The sequence below is a fragment of the Nyctibius grandis genome, chromosome 2 (assembly GCF_013368605.1).
Source record: "Nyctibius grandis isolate bNycGra1 chromosome 2, bNycGra1.pri, whole genome shotgun sequence".
In the NCBI taxonomy this organism is placed as follows: Eukaryota; Metazoa; Chordata; class Aves; order Nyctibiiformes; family Nyctibiidae; genus Nyctibius; species Nyctibius grandis.
Window position 1 is genome coordinate 94,549,122 of NC_090659.1, and position 17,239 is coordinate 94,566,360.

Consider the following 17,239-nt stretch of genomic DNA (forward strand, 5'->3'; position numbering starts at 1 on the left):
AGAAATATATCCTTTAGAATATTAAAAAAATAAGCTTAATAAAGCCTGTGCTTAAAACAGCCAAAGTACTGTATGAAAAAAATTGCACATTTGATACCATTTCAACCCTGCTTCTGATCCACAGGATAATATGAGGCGTGCGTGATGTTATTGGAGAATGGATCTCTTGAACAGGGCTGATTTTCCTAAGCTATCAGAGCTTCTCACAGCCAGGTGAAATTTTCAGTGTACGCACGGTGGTTGTCATGGCAGCTGCCGACCATCACACACCGCTAACCTTTTCGTTCACTGGGCTGATACTTCCCTTGGAGGTACCATCCAAATGATGTATTCCTGTTGTGACCATTGAATAATCCTTAGCCATCATTTTTGCCTCTTTTTTCAAACTCTTCATTTGTGCTAGCTGGAGCTGGCTGGAATTATACGCAAGTGCTGGGATAGTGTTCACTAAAATCAGCTGGAAAGGTTTCTTCTCCTCCTTGTAGCGACACTGAATGTAACGAGAGAAAGCTGAGCGGTAGGTTTTATTGAACAACGTATATACGAGTGGGTTGACAGCTGAAGAAAGGTAGCCAATCCAAACAAATACGTTAAGTAGTCCTCCAATGACTTCTTGATTGCATGACTCCTTGCAAATTACAGCCATCACGTTGGTGATGAAAAACGGGCACCACATCACAACAAACAGAAAGAAGACAATGCCAAGAACCTTGGAAGCCTTCTGCTCATTGCTGATGGATTGCATGGTTCTCCTCCCAGAAGTCCCCATGTCTCTGTTCAAAGAGCGCTGAAAGAGTTTCTCTGAGGACAGGGAACTCTGAGGGAGGAAGCTAAATGAAGCAAGCTTGGTCTTTGGGCCAATGTCATTCACGCATAATGTAGCTTCCTTCTGCAGTGACTTGATAGTTAAAAAGTAGGTGACCACCATGATGGTTAGCGGGATGAAGAATGCCACAAAAGAGCCTACTAGGACAAAATTATCATCCGCAAGTAAGCAGCTGCCTTTCTTAAACACTTTGGAGTCATCTTGTAGTCCAAAGACAGGTATAGGCATAGAGATACCTGAAGGTGGATTACAGAAAGAAGAGGTTAAACAGAGTAATAAAAAATACCATTTCCAATCTCCAGGAAAAAATAAACAAAACACTCTTAGCTAAACGCAGATATTTCTCAGAGAATTAATGGTTACAGGACACAAATGAGCACTAGCAGATAGAGCCACTATTGATAGACATCCCAAAGCAAACTGAATTTACAAACTGAATTTACACAGGGGAAGGAAAAATACTGCGTCTCATGTTTCAGCAGCAGCACGATGCTAACCCTGTTGTGACATTTTACTGGGGCCACACTAAGAAAGGATGCTGTGTGAAACATCATTCTTGCGGAAGTTGAGTTCCATGAACTAAGCTGTGGTCTGCCAGGCTCTGGCATTTGTGCTGCAACCACCTTTACAGGCTCCCAGCAAAGAAGGGCAGGGGAAGAGCAGCACTGGCATTACATGGGATTTTACAGTTGCTCTAATCTGAATTCCCTCTCTCCTTCAAAAAACCCTAGCCACACGTAGAACACATTTGCTTCCATCCAACTGTCCCATGACATCTGGTAGCAACAAAAGCGTAACTCCCTATGTTCTGGGATCTTGGGCCCCCTGTAGTGATCTCCAGACTTGCTCCTTGGTACCTGACACCTTGGCAGAGGTTTTTATCTACTATGATCAAGATGATATCATGTCTTTCTCTTCTAGGGTGGCTCAAGAATGGTCTTGGGCTGTTTTTTGTTAGAGGATTAAAAGTATTCTGGGACCTGGTTTCTGACTAGATTGTGAAATACTGATTTTAGGAGGAAAGATAAATTTTGTCCTAGGTCTTAGAGTAATCTTTCATTAGGTCTTTTTCTTTTCTCCCTGTAATCTCCATACAGCTGACACAGTCTAAATGCTAAAAAAACTTTCCATAGCAACGACTGGAGGAACAATGGGGACAAATTAAGCACTGAGAGACACCAATATGAGGCATCCTGAGATGTGGTTCACCTGATAGGACTGTGAAGGTCCCTTTATGGTATTGGCAGCCACTACAGGCTGCCCTCTCAAAGCACAACCCTGAAGGTAATGGCAGCAGTGCAAACCTTGTCTTCCCCTGGAGCATGTGCTTCGTCCTTGCACTGTCATGAAAGGCAAGGCCAGGTAATGAAGTCCATTCTCCTTGGACTGCTCCATTCAATTCAAGCCCACTCTACCATTTCCTCAGGGACTTCTGCAAATGCTGCTAGTGTCTGATAAAAATCAAACAGCTGCTGTTTCTTTGGTTGGTGGTTTTGGGTTTTTTTTCAATAATTGCCTCCTTCCATCCCCCCAAATGGATGCTGTCTCTCCAAGAGAGGCAATGTTCAGACAGTGAAAGGGATGATGTGCTGTGAAGATAGCAAAAGTGGAGTTCTGAAGCAGGAAGTGATAAAAGCAGATAGGAGTCTGACTCCTGTGGAAAGTTAGCATAATCTGGGAGCTTCAGTCACTTTTGCATCTTTGAAGAGAAATCCCAGACTCTGTATTTGGCTTCTGAGGAAGAAAAAATGAATTAGAGAAGAATTTCTTATGATGTGAGGATGATGCTGTACCCTACCTTGTCCCCTGTGTGCTCAAGAATGTCCTCACTGGTTCACAGATGAGTCCTGAAACTCACCCTCTCCATATCAGCACTTCAGTGGTACCTCTACCTCCCTTTCTTTCCCTTCTTCCCACTCTGGTGCTTAGATTGGGAGCTCTTTAAAAGCACAGGCTGTCTCTTCATTTCACACATTTCCAGTGCCAAGCATAACAGCTCCTGTCCTAGAGGGAGGCTGTGGAGTCCAGGCACAGTACAAAAAAATAATAATAACAGTAATAATAATTAGACTATTATTCTCTTCAAACGTTCCATTCTTTTGGTGCTTCTGGAGCTTCTACAAAGCTCTTTATTTTCCTAACACTACTGCTCTTTATTTTTATAACAGCACTGTAGCTTATTTTATCTGCACAGCTTTGAACTGAGTCACGGCAATGCCTTGGGCCAGTTTGCAAGAGGACCATTCTTATCTGCCCCAGGGCAGAAGCTGGTGGAGAGCCTGTGGTATTGCCCTTTCTCTTTCTGTTCCAAGCTCTAAAAGCCTTTGAGATTTCTCTTTTAGGCTATGAGAAGCCAATGTGTGAGGTGCAAACTCATACACTGTGTGGCAGCTCCTGGGTCGAGCTGATGGAATCCTCCAGTAACTCCAGGAAAGCTGCTGCCTATAAAGGTCCGAGTCAGTCCGACTGATGGCACGGAGGGAGGGGTCACTTGCAGGAGCCACATTGCCCAGCCATGGCTGAGTAACCTGGGGTGCCAAACACCTCCAGGGAAATGGGGAATGCTTTGAAGTTCCTGTTCTATTTTTGGATGAGTTGAAGGGAACTGAAGGCCCCCAGTGCCTCCGAGCATTACACATCAGCTGCATGAAGACACAGCACTAGTCAGAGCAATACCACAAGTTTCTTATCCGGTTCTGCCCTGTACTGATAAGAGCGGGGTTGTTTTTTCATTTCATTCAAGGACCTAGTGTGAGCTGCAGAGATAAAATAAACAATGGTATTGACAGAGTAAAAAGATGCCTTTCATTACTACAGACCTTATGGTTCAGCTGCATCAGAAGGCATGGGAGGAGAGTCAGCAGCACTAGAAAGAGGAAAATTTCAGTGTAATTGCAAGCTTTTTCAAGTAAAAGGCCAAAGTCAGTTACAACTCCTCACCTGAAATACAAGGGCAGCAATTCCCCACCTGCTTTGTTTTGTTGTTAGCAGCTTCGGGAAGACTGGCATCTAAATCCAGATTTCTGGCTTTAAAAAAGGGAAATGAGCTTCAGCTTGTACCTGGAGTTTCCACATTTCCTTGTGATTCCTTTAGCAAGTGTGAAAGTGCTGTAGCAGGCACTCCTAGTCAAGTAAGTTTTTCTGAATGACAGTTCAAGGCATCTTTCCCCTACAGCCGCGGGTCACTGACCTGTATACAGTTTGAAAATACCAGAGGTACCACAGTTTGGTAGCAGAGAACACTGGCAGCTGTAACCTGCTTTTTTGTGTACAGCCCAGTTCAGCTGATGTAGAGGATCCCACAAATGATGTTGTGGCATTCCTGCATGGAATAAATTAACTTCTAGCCCAACTCTCTCTTTTCATATCTCTACAGGGACTAAACTTATTGCTCCCCTCCCCAAAGGAACAGAGTTTGTCTCTCTTCAACAGGTAGCTTCTGGCTTCTGTAGCATGAGGATAGCAAATCCCAGTGAGGACACAGGGACCAAATTCAAAGACAATCATGTTTAAACTGTAAATAAAGGAGCTTCCATGTGCAATCCACATCCACTATTTTGATGGGATTTTTAGTAAGCTTCACAGGTGGCCAAGAACATCACCCACACATCACTCGGGTTTGATCAAGATCAGGCTTGTACTCTAGACGTGTGTCAAAAAGTCCTGGTCGAAGCTGTATTAGCATTATTGCAGCTGACTGAATTAGTTCTTTAAAGATCAAAGATGATAGATCTGTTTCTCCTTGATGATTCAGATGTGTAATTTCTTGCTGGTTTTCTTGTCCTTGCTTTCCAGCTCCCTGCTCTTGGTGACTGTGGATGTTTATGAAGACACAGGCTGTGCCTCTGTATTCAAACGTCAGAAGAAAATCAGCTTCACAAGAAAGGATCACGCAGTGCTACCAGGTAGGGACGAGCAGGTATTTGGGAAATGGACCATGTACAAACAGAAGATCTGGGGGAAACAACTTGGCAAGGCTGTTGCAGAAAAGCTATGCCACATCCCTGGGTCCCACTAGCTCAAGGTTAGTCTGGAAAACATCTTGATATCCCCTGAGAGCTTTTTTATGGTTTATCTTACTCCGCTTCCAAATGAAATGAAGCTGAGACAAAGGAAGCGCTCAGCACAGAATGGGAACATCCATTCAAGCACTGGAGGTACATTAGCCACTGCGTTTCCAGTTGACATTCCCACCAACATCAGAACATTTTCCCTGGCGGACAAACCCTAAATATTATGTTGCTCTGGTAGAAGGTGGATTATTTATATAGCTTGATTTATACACAGGTGGCTGTTTCAAACTCTGTGGATTTTAATAAACCACAAACCAGCACCCAAACAATAAAGATGAGTAATAAATCCTGCATTAAACCTCAACCATTTGGGCACAACTTCAGAATGACAAAAGGCTCTTGAAAACACCAAAGGTTAAGAAGTAAAGCGCTAGCATCCTTCTTCTTCTCTCAAAAGCCTGGTAAAACTGACAAAGGTTGATTTAGTGGTACACATTGCTGGCTTGCACATCTTCGCAGCAGCCATAAAACCACTTTAACTGGACAGGTAAACTGGGTTTGCAGCTGCCTTGAGCTGCTGAGACTGTCAATGAATCAAAGCCAGAATTTACAATATACCCTGCAGGGTGGCACACTTGGGCTCCTTAGGATGAAGAGAAGGAGGGGGGAGTGAACTGATAAAGTCAGGATTCCTTCCATGAAGTCTCCTTCAAGCAGAAACTGTCAGTTACATGCTTTCACCTCACATATATCTATTTCAATCGATTTGAATACAAATGAGCATTACTGTGTGCCTTAATAAATGTTCAAGGGATATGAAATACTTTTTAGAAATGTCATTACAGTTTCTCAGTAAAATTCGGCACCTTTGTTCACCTTCACGTGAAAAAGAAAAAAAACCTCCCCAGGTCAAGTTTTAGCAGTCACATTGATTCAGACATACTCAGATTATGGGCCAGGTCATGGACCACCCCACAGAGATGCACCGTGATACTGGGGACCTCTGAAAGGACTGGTGCTTGGAGAAGGCCAGTCTCTCCTTCAAGCAGCTCAATGTGGCAATATTGTCTAATTTCTTTAGAAAAGCCCATGCCTGGTATCTGATGCCTTTCTGTACTCAGAGAACATCCTCCTTTAGTAAATCTACATATTCAAACAACAAACAGCCATCCATGTATACTCACATGCTACATCTCAAGGCCAAACCAGAACAAATGCGTACCCTCGGTTTCATGTTGTATAAAAATTCTTTGATGCAACATGGCCATTACATTGTTTTCAGTATTTTGGACTGAAATAACCACACAAAATAATATTTATTCCTTTGGGCTACCATGGTGCCCTGTGTGGATGTTTGCTTGCTCTAGGAACACAAACCACAGTGAGCCACTTGTAGGGGGGGCGTGGACCATGTCCTCCTCTGAGTATCAAGGTTGCAAATGTATCTGGACCTTATATCAGGAACTGGAGTTTAGCGACAGCTACTTATGTGCTTTCAGTTAAACATCCGCAGAAGAGCTGCTCAGTCTGGCTCCATGTCTCTGCTTGGTGTGTGGTGCTCACCGTTACGGGAGTCATCGTTTCCTCAGACCTGCAAACACTTAGCTGATTTCTGCGTGCACCTGATAATGTTATTTCCCAGCTGACTCATTTCCAGTCCTGTCTAACCTTTCATGTTATAATTTTATTGCTACCCAAATAGTGCCAGCCACATTGCCAATAGCAAGGTTGTGCAGTTTGCTGGTGGGTGGCAGTGCAGAAGCAGAAATTTCCACCTGGAGAGAGGGGATGTTGAAGAGCTCTGGGTGGCTTGGAAATCACCATCTGAATCTGCGTCTAGTTAGCATGAATGTTAAAAAACTTCTGCCTTTCCTAGTCAGTGTGGCAGTGTCCCCAAAGTCCAGGGCTAGAATTTCTCCTCACATGTGAGACAAGGACAGACCTCTTCCCTAGCAGCAGGCACATATGTTGGTGGGGGCAGGAGTGGGTGAGGAGCTTTCTCTCACAAATCCCCACATAATATTTGCTTTCATATGGATTTCCTCGAGAGCTAAATGAGTCACATTGCTGGTGGAGCATCGTCTCCTTTCTGCATCCCAAGAGGCCATCCTCACAGGACTGGCGTCAGAGCAGGTCCAGGCATTTTTCTTATCGCTGTCTATAGGCCAAATCTTTTTTTTTATTCGAGGGCACACACAGAGATGGTTTTCTGTAACTTTCCCTTGGAACACTTTATTTAGTCACACATGTTCTGTTTAGTACAACTGAAAGGAAAACTACTTTGTATTTAACTTCACATAGCAAGTACCAGGTAATACCTGGATTATTCTATAAATTTTGACATGACTTTGTTCTTGGCAGCTCAGAAAATCTCTAAGGAAACAGACTACTTAGCCTAGTAGGAGATATATTCAATTCTTTTTATGTGAGAAAATTATTGTAAATGATCATTTATAATAATATAATGCCGTAAATGGTCTATTTCACTTTAGAAAAACAAGATCAGAGAAACCTCAGTCTCTTCCTGATAAGTTTCTCATTTATGTTGTCAGTCCTGAAGCCTATTTCTTACAAGAAGAGAGATGTGTCTGTCCAAATTAATTTGTAGGACTATGATAATAAATTAAATAGAAACAGAATTAGAGGAGCATTACAGGGAGGACAGCACAAGAAATGAAGGACAGTTGCCCCTTTTTGACCCAAGGTGGGCTGAGTGATGAGAGGAAAGTGCTGATGGAGTCACTTGCTGCTTTGGTATAATCCTGTTCCCTTACAAAATGTGGATGCAGCCCTGTCTCCTAGAGGCAGCAAGAATCCAACAGCACGAAGCAGTTTCTTTGCTCTTGGCTTTAAGTGCTATTCCTGCCTATACACACCTCAAATCCTCTTTCTTAGCTGTGCTGTGGGACTTGTTTACAGCAGTTCTGTGTCCTTCGTGTCTGCTGCTTCTGGTCTGCAGAGGCGGCAGCAGCGAAAGCGACGGCAGCGACTTGAGGTTAGTGCAGGGGCGAGGGCGACATCGGGCTTAACCGGGCGGTTTTTCGTACTCTGGGCCCCCCCTGAGCCCTCCGCGAGCATCAGCCCCGCGAGCATCAGCCCCGAGCTGCTTCCCCCCGACCCCGGACCCGGACCCGGAGGTTCCCGGCAACGAATCAGGACAGGAGGGGGTGTAGCCGGAGGCACCGCGGAGGCACCGCGGGCGATTTAAGCGATTTAAACGCACCACCCCCTGTGATCGGGTGATAAAAAGCCTCCTGGAGGACAGGGACTAGTCCCTGCCCAGAAGGGAGAGGGAGACTTAGCAGTGACTGGGTGTGTCCCAGGGCGGGAGAAGCCGCAGCAGTTTGCAGCTCGTTGGGGAGGGCGCTGACTCCCTCCCAATGCACAAGGCGAGGAAGGTGCCAAGGAGCTGTGAACCAGGGCTGTCACCAACAGGTATTTCCCAGTTCAGTAAAAGAACAATGGTATCTACCCGGTGGAAGAAGACCAAAATGGATGTGGGAACCCAGACAGAGCTCCCATGGAAGGAGGCGATGGTGCAGGTTGCCGGCTGCAGGGAATGCTACACCGTCTCTGTGGTGTCAGGGGGCTGTGTGCACTGAGAGCAAGTAGATGATCTGCTCGGCCGAGCGGCACAGCTGCAAAGCCAGGTTGAAAGGCTTCAAGCCGAAGTAGAAAGGCTTAGGAGCATTGGGGAGGCTGAAATGGAGATAGACTGGTGGAGCCAGGCTCTGACCTCCCTGCAACAAAAATGGGAGCACCTGCCGGAGAGCTCCCAGGATCGAGGGACCCCTGTACTCTGCCCCTCTCAGGTGGAAAACAATAACCTAGAGGAGAGGAGTGAGTGGAGGCAAGTCTATGGCCGTGGCAAAAGGCGAGTGCCCTCCTTGCCTACCTTGCCTCCACAGGTGCCTCTGAGCAATAGATATGAAGCCCTAACGGAATACAGCCGGAGCAATGGGGATGTGGTGGAGAGGCAACCTATATCAGAGGTCCCACCACAGTCAGAAAAACCTGACAGGCATATAGCTACCTCCTCCACAAGGAAGAAGAGAAGAGTTTTAGTGGTTGGAGACTCCTTCCTAAAGGGATCTGAGGGCCCAATATGCAGAGTTGACCCCCATCACAGGGAGGTCTGCAGCCTGCCTGGAGCCCGAATCAGGGATATCACCAGGAAACTCCCCAACCTGGTGAAGGCCACAGACTACTACCCCCTGCTGATCTTCCAGACAGGTGGAGAAGAGGCTGCATCCCGTAGTCTGAGGGGGATGAAGAAAGACTACAAGGCCCTAGGACGGTTGGTGAAAGAGTCTGGGGCACAAGTTGTTTTCTCCTCCCTCCTTCCATTTTCAGGTGATGACGGGGGATGGAATAGTAGGATTCTCTCTATTAATGCCTGGCTACGAGACTGGTGCTACAGGCAGGGCTTTGGATTCTTTGATAATGGCTGGTTTTGTAAGACACCAGGCGTGACTGTAATACATGGGAAAGGTTTATGTCGTAGGGGCAAAAGGGTTCTGGGACAGGAATTAGCAGGGCTCATTCGGAGAGCTTTAAACTAGATCCGAAGGGGGATGGGGTAGTAGCTGGGCTTGCACCACTGGGGCAACGCTCTAGTGTTGAGGTAGACCAGGAGGCCTCCCATCCCCCTGGGGTGAAATCGGTGTGCTCAGCTTGCTCCCTGAAATGTCTGTACACCAATGCACGCAGCATGGGGAATAAACAGGAGGAGTTAGAAATCCGTGTTCGGTCGGGGGGCTATGATCTAGTGGCAATTACAGAGACTTGGTGGGATGCCTCGCATGACTGGAATGTGGTCATGGATGGCTATGTCCTGTTCAGGAAAGACAGGCCGCTAAGGAGAGGTGGTGGAGTTGCTCTTTATGTGAGTGAGCAGCTAGAATGTATGGAGTTCTGTCCAGGGGCGGATCAGGAGCGAGTTGAGAGTTTGTGGGTGCGAATTAAGGGGCAGGCTGGCAGGGGTGATACTGTTGTGGGTGTTTATTACAGGCCACCGGATCAGGATGAGGACGGTGATGAGGCCTTCTACAGGCAGCTGAGAGCAGTCTCGCAATTACAGGGTCTGGTTGTCGTGGGGGATTTCAACTACCCTGACATTTGCTGGGAGGCGTACTCAGCCAGCCATCCTCAGTCCAGGAGGTTCCTCCAGTGCATTGATGATAACTTTCTGATGCAAATGGTGGATGAGCCAACTAGGAGAGGAGCGCTGCTGGATCTTATCCTCACTAACAAGGAGGGTCTGGTTGAAGAGGTGAAGGTTGAGGGCAGCCTTGGTTGTAGCAACCATGAGATGGTAGAGTTCAGGATCTCATGTGGCAGGAACAGAATAGCTAGCAGAATCGCAACCCTGGACTTCAGGAGGGCCAACTTTGGCCTTTTCAAGCAATTGCTAGGGGAAATCCCATGGGACAGGGTACTAGAAGGTAAGGGGGCCCAAGATAGTTGGTTAGCATTCAAGGACTGCTTCTTCCGAGCTCAAGATCAGAGCATCCTAACAGGAAGGAAGTCAAGGAAGGGTACCAGGAGACCTGCATGGTTGAACAGGGAACTGCTGGGCAAACTCAAGTGGAAGAAGAGGGTGTACAGATCGTGGAAGGAGGGGCTGGCCACTTGGGAGGAATATAAGTCTGTTGTCAGAGGATGTAGGGAGGCAACTAGGAAAGCTAAGGCCTCCTTGGAATTAAAACTTGCAAGAGAGGTCAAGGACAACAGAAAGGGCTTCTTCAAATACATTGCAGGTAAAGCCAACACTAGAGGCAATGTAGGCCCACTGATGAATGAGGTGGGGGTCCTGGAGACAGAGGATAAAAAGAAGGCGGAGTTACTGAATGCCTTCTTTGCCTCTGTCTATACTGTTGGAGGCTGTCCTGAGGAGCCCCGGACCCCTGAGGCCTCAGAAGAAGTCAGGATAGAGGAGGAATCTGTCTTGGTTGATGAGGGCTGGGTCAGGGACCAATTAAGCAACCTGGACGTCCATAAATCCATGGGCCCTGATGGGATGCACCCGCGGGTGCTGAGGGAGCTGGTGGAAGTCATTGCTAGGCCACTCTCCATCATCTTTGCTAAGTCGTGGGCAACGGGAGAGGTGCCTGAGGACTGGAGGAAAGCGAATGTCACTCGAGTCTTCAAAAAGGGCAAGAAGGAGGACCCGGGTAACTATAGACCGGTCAGCCTCACCTCTATCCCCGGAAAGGTGATGGAACAACTTGTCCTTGGTGCTGTCTCTAGGCACATCAAGGATAGGGGGATCATTAGGGGCACTCAGCATGGCTTCACCAAGGGGAAGTCATGCTCAACCAACTTGATAGCCTTTTATGAGGATGTTACCCGGTGGATAGATGATGGTAAAGCTGTGGATGTGGTCTATCTCGATTTCAGTAAAGCGTTTGACACGGTCTCCCACAGCATCCTCGCAGCTAAACTGGGGAAGTGTGGTCTGGATGATCGGGTAGTGAAGTGGATTGTGAACTGGCAGAAGGAAAGAAGCCAGAGAGTGGTGGTCAATGGGACAGAGTCCAGTTGGAGGTCTGTGTCTAGCGGAGTCCCTCAAGGGTCGGTACTGGGACCAGTACTATTCAATATATTCATTAATGACTTGGATGAGGGATTAGAGTGCACTGTCAGCAAGTTCGCTGATGACACAAAACTGGGAGGAGTGGCTGATGCGCTGGAAGGCTGCGCAGCCATTCAGAGGGACCTGGACAGGCTGGAGAGTTGGGCGGGGAGAAATTTAATGAAATATAACAAGGGCAAGTGTAGAGTCCTGCATCTGGGCAAGAACAACCCCATGTACCAGTACAAGTTGGGGACAGACCTGTTGGAGACCAGCATAGGGGAAAGGGACAACAGGATGACCATGAGCCAGCAGTGTGCCCTTGTGGCCAAGAAGGCCAATGGCATCCTGGGGTGGATTAGAAGGGGTGTGGTCAGCAGGTCGAGAGAGGTTCTCCTCCCCCTCTACTCTGCCCTGGTGAGGCCGCATCTGGAATATTGTGTCCAGTTCTGGGCCCCTCAGTTCAAGAAGGACAGGGAACTGCTAGAGAGAGTCCAGCGCAGAGCCACGAAGATGATTAAGGGAGTAGAACATCTCCCTTCTGAGGAGAGGCTGAGGGAGCTGGGTCTCTTTAGCTTGGAGAAGAGGAGACTGAGGGGTGACCTCATTAATGTTTATAAATATGTAAAGGGCAAGTGTCAAGAGGATGGAGCCAGGCTCTTCTCAGTGACATCCCTTGACAGGACAAGGGGCAATGGGTGCAAGCTGGAACACAGGAGGTTCCACATAAATATGAGGAAAAACTTCTTTACGGTGAGGGTGACTGAACACTGGAACGGGCTGTCCAGAGAGGTTGTGGAGTCTCCTTCTCTGGAGACATTCAAAACCCGCCTGGACGCGTTCCTGTGTGATATGGTCTAGGCAATCCTGCCCCGGCAGGGGGATTGGACTAGATGATCTTTCGAGGTCCCTTCCAATCCCTAACATTCTGTGATTCTGTGATTTCCTTGCTGGATTTTCTAATCCTTCTGAGTATCTGAGGAAAGCACAACCTTCTGCATAGCAATTTTCACTGGAGCCTTTCCACCAATACAGTCTTTGCTCTTCAGCTAGTGACATTATCTTTGGTTTGGGCAGAAGCTTCTGCCAAGGTGCTTATTGGCTTCTCACAGCTATCTCAAATCAAGAGGAGTTGTTATCCCTCTGTGTAATATGATTATCCAGTCACTAAAGGGACTAACAGAGGCATATAGAAGTGTGTATTTATCAAATAGCTAGAAAAGAAGAAAGATCCATAAACGACCTGAAGAAATTTATTTTGAAGAAGGATTTAGGGACTGCAGATTTCAGACTATGCCATTGGTGTGTGCAGCAAGGAGCAATGGTGAACGGACTGCCAGTGGTTTCAACTGAACAAGCTGAAGTAGAGAGTCTTGCAATTGCAACCAAACCCTCTTGGCTTAGTGCTGGCACAAGTTTGTCTGCTCAGGCTGCCATCACTTTCTGCCGACTGCAGTGTGCAGAAGGGAGGCCTCCAAGGGGTAAAAAATTGCTGGAGAAAGCTGTGCTGCCCAGTCTGGTCTTTCATAAGCGCACTTCCCAAAGCCAGTCTTGATATCCATTTGAGTATTACATTTTTTTTAGTTATTTCCTGATGTGCTTGTAGTTATTCCCGGGTAATCCCCTCCTTGTCCCTTGACTGCAACTTGCCTCATTTTAACTGAAGCTCTGCAGTGCTTTTGTCTTTGTAGAGTAAAAGTATTTCTTCTTGGAGTTAGCACACTGGTGACTTGCAGTACAGGACACCCACAGGTAAAACTTTCACCTTTAGGGCCAACAAATAGAAAGAGTATGTTCTTGACGAGTGGAAAGCTCAGAAAATTGAAAGACTTTATCAAATTATGCAGAAATTTTCTTTTTAAATGACACATATACTTGAATTCCAGATGGTTGTTTACGATAACATGTATATCCACTGAAGCACAGAACTTTTCCTAAGTAAGTAAGAAATACCAAACTGCCCAGTAAATAAATTTTTGCACAGTATGGCTAAAGAACAAAATAATGTGTGCCGCCTGCCAGGTTCTTCCACAGGTCTCCCATGGATTCAATGAATCTCCTTTTTACTGGGCTTGGTTAGATCTCACAGTCTGATTCTGAATATTTTAGTAATGTTAAGCCTGGAGAAAGATGTCAAAAGACCCCAGCCCTAGACTTGGTAAGTGTTTCAACTTTTAGATAAGAAGTAAATCTCTTTGCCTTGTGTAGATTACTGTGCAAATGCAAGTCATTATAAATGCATCTACAGAGAAGAAGAGGGAGGCAAGAAGGCATCTGGGCTTGCTTTTGAAGCAGAAAGCAAGACAGAGCTGTTTGGCTCCAGGGTGTCCAGGAGGTTAAAAGCTAAAAATAGAGACAGCCTAAAAATCCTTTTCCTCTTTACTGGTCCAGAGGAACTCACTCAACCTGATCTTCAGTAAGGAGCATGCCATTGTGCCACATAGAGCAAACCTGTTCACGTGAGAAAGCACCATCCTTATGTTCCCCAGGTGAAAACTTAGCCCATCCTTAGAGACAGGACAAAGAAATCTTTATGGGGGTGGTTCAGCAGTGTTTTGGTACCACATTGCCATGTCACATCCAAGATGAAATTGTTCCTCCCTTGCCCTGATCGGTCCTGTGGTTCCCAGATGATGCTGAGGGCATATGGACAACTAGTGTCAGAGTGGCAATGCAGAAAGAGCACTGAGAGAAGGGCAAAGCCCACTCCATACAGGCCATCTGTATGGATGTCATCGCTTTCTTCTTCTGGGTTCTGGGCTACTTGGGAGGCATATAGGAAGGTTGTCAGAGTATGCAGGGAGGCGACAAGGAAGGCCAAGGCCCACTTGGAATTAAATCTGTCAAGGGACATCAAAGACAACAAGAAGGGCTTCTTCAAGCACATCATCAGCAAAAGGAAGACTAGGGAAAACGTGGGCCCGCTGCTGAATGAGGAGGGTGCCCTGGTGACGGAGGATGCAGAGAAGGCGGAGTTACTGAACGCCTTCTTTGCCACAGTCTTTACTACTAAGGCCAGCTCTCAAGAATCCCAGACCCTGGAGGTACAAGAGAAAGTCTGGAGAAAGGAAGACTTTCCCTTGGTTGAGGAGGATCAAGTTAGAGATCATTTAGACAAACTGGACACCCACAAATCTATGGGTCCTGATGGGATGCACACACGAGTGTTGAGGGAGCTGGCAGGCGTTATTGCCCAGCCACTCTCTATCATCTTTGAAAGGTCATGGAGAACAGGAGAGGTGCCTGAGGACTGGAGGAAAGCCAATGTCACTCCAGTCTTTAAAAAGGGTAAGAAGGAGGACCTAGGCAACTACAGGGCTGTCAGCCTCACCTCCATCCCTGGAAAGGTGATGGAGCAGCTCATTCTAGATGCCATCTCTAAGCATGTGGAGAAGGTCATCAGAAGTAGTCAACATGTATTCACCAAGGGGAAGTCATGCTTGACCAATCTGATAGCCTTCTATGTTGACATGACTGGCTGGGTTGATGAGGGGAGAGCAGTGGATGTTATCTACCTTGACTTCAGCAAGGCTTTTGACACTACTGGCTTCGCAGTGTTCACTGTTCAGGCCCCTAAGAGAATGAATTTGGGGATAATTGTGCTTTGAGGAAGACAGAAATACTGTAGATTTGTATCAGGATCTTCCCAGATCACATGTTAGCAGTCTGCCTTTTTAGCTGTGAAGCTCCTGAAGGCTCTTCAAGGCTAACTTATTATATGCTATACATGCTACATACACAGTAATGCTTAAAAAAAAAAAGTAATATTAGCAATAGGCTAGAAATTATGGAAAGATCCTAGATATTCCACTATCATAAGCAACGAAGGTGATGGCTCCCAGAGCAGTCTCAGTGACAAGATCCTCTACTATCCCAGTTTTTACACTTTTGAGCTTTTAATTATTACTTTGTATGATTGTTGAATGCTCATAATTTACTTAACTCTGCCTTAATCCTCCACTGATATGAATAGAGATTTCTGTTGGTATTTCTCTGAGATTTCTCCAGCAGTGTTGTATAGTTTAACAGGAGACTGAATGTAACTATCAGATAAGTAGTTTCATGCGGGGTTTTCTAGCAACAATTTTGCGGTAGGCCTGACGGTCATGGACAACCAACACTGTAGTTCTTATGGATTTTCTAGAGCTCAGACCAGGACCCACTTTAATCCAGATCTTTGTGCTGTCTCTCCATGTCTCCTTTTGAGGTTCCTTGCAGAGGCTACTGATGAAGCAAATGGTCAGCTTCTTACTACATAGACAAGGAGACTGCACCAATGGCTGGACAGTTATTGGGATAGATGTCCTGATGTGATTGGTCATTTGGAAGGAAAAACAGGATGAGAAGCAGCTTAGAGACCTGCACTGGTCTAACGTCATGATTTGGGATCCTGTGCTTTATCCTTTGCTGCCCACACAGTGAATAACACCCTTCATCCTGTCTGAACTGCTCTCTTGTCAGATCAGTCAGTACTCTGGTCACATTTAAAAGATGGCAGAGTTGAAGAAGAGATGAAAAAGTGATATGTCATAGCTGCCTGTATTTCCCATCTGAAGGTGTCTATGTAGGTTCTATAGCATAATCCCGAGACTTATCTTTCTGCTAAATGTCACAAACCACCTTGAAAATGAAAAATAAACACATGAACTGCCCTTGCAACCAGAAAAGGCTACTCTGAATGCTGGAGGGACCTCCTCTTGTCCTGCGGTGGTATGCAAGGCAGGGCTTGTTTTACCCTGGAAATGTTCAACCTAAAACTTTTGGGCACACACTTGTAAGGAGAAAGTTACGCTGCTCACTCAGTCCACCTGAGACCTAAAACCACACAGTATTTATCTTGGGATACTCCAGTTCAGCCCAGCCTATGATCCTGGCAGTAGCGGTCAAATTGACATTTTAAAGCCCAGGTCAAATACAAAATCATAATGAGTGTTATGTTCTGCCAAGAGGAAACAAGTCTTCCCAGTGGATGTGATTCACTTGCAACATAAATGCAGGGCTGAATACTGTGAAATACACAGCTCCAATTTTGATCATCCACAAAAGAGAGCCCTTATCACGATGCCTCATCCTCCTTTCAGGACATCATAGGAGTCTGACAGGCTGTTTTCTGTCAGTGACTCTGGAGGACATCACAGGAAAAATCAGCTGACAGGTATTTCTAAATTTGTTGCAGGTAATTAGGAATATGTTGTCTCAGCTCTGACTTTTATTAGCTGGGCTTCTGCTTAGAAGTGGTGCTGATGGCATGGGCCAGGAAATGCGTGGGGAGTTAACTGCAGCCTGAGTGTGCGATAGTTTGCAATGTTCCTGCTAATTGGGGTAAATGTAAGGATTTCATTTTAAAGCAGAATTCTGTGATACGTTTCTCTTTTTTAACATTATAAAATGCAAAATCTGGCTTAAATAACATTTAATTATTGGAAATACATAAAAGAAGCTGTGGAATTCCTCTGTATAATTTTTAAATGCCTGAAAATATCTTTGTTCTTGGTATTTTCTTTTATGCAATACAGTGCTACTTTAACAATGCTATATTTAATTTATAAGGCAATTAAATGCAATTACAGTGTACAGATGACAGAGTTCATAAATCCCAACATGATTCCTTGAGCACTTCTTTTCTGCTCATTTATATTGCATGTGGCTTCTGCTATGCAGAAATCCCAGTTCCTCTGATTAGAGGTGCTCAAGTAATTTTTTGGTCAATATAGGATCTCCTTTGGAGCATGTACTGTTGTAGAGATCTACTGGAAAAAGATGAGAGCAGGCCTGTGAACAGGTCCTTTCTGCATTTTGCAGCAGCTCACATAGCAGTTTCTGCAG

The 17,239-nt window shown here is 45.9% G+C and overlaps 1 protein-coding gene across 1 annotated transcript in view; it reads right to left on the reverse strand.

The window, feature by feature from the left end:
- Nucleotides 1–262: 262 nt before the first annotated feature.
- The window catches only part of HTR2A (5-hydroxytryptamine receptor 2A), a 30,717-nt gene continuing 13,740 nt past the window's right edge, over nucleotides 263–17,239 (reverse strand). The window contains exon 3 of the mRNA XM_068395237.1: nucleotides 263–1,062. Coding sequence (XP_068251338.1) covers nucleotides 263–1,062 — 800 coding nt within the window. The remainder of the gene's footprint in view (nucleotides 1,063–17,239) is intronic.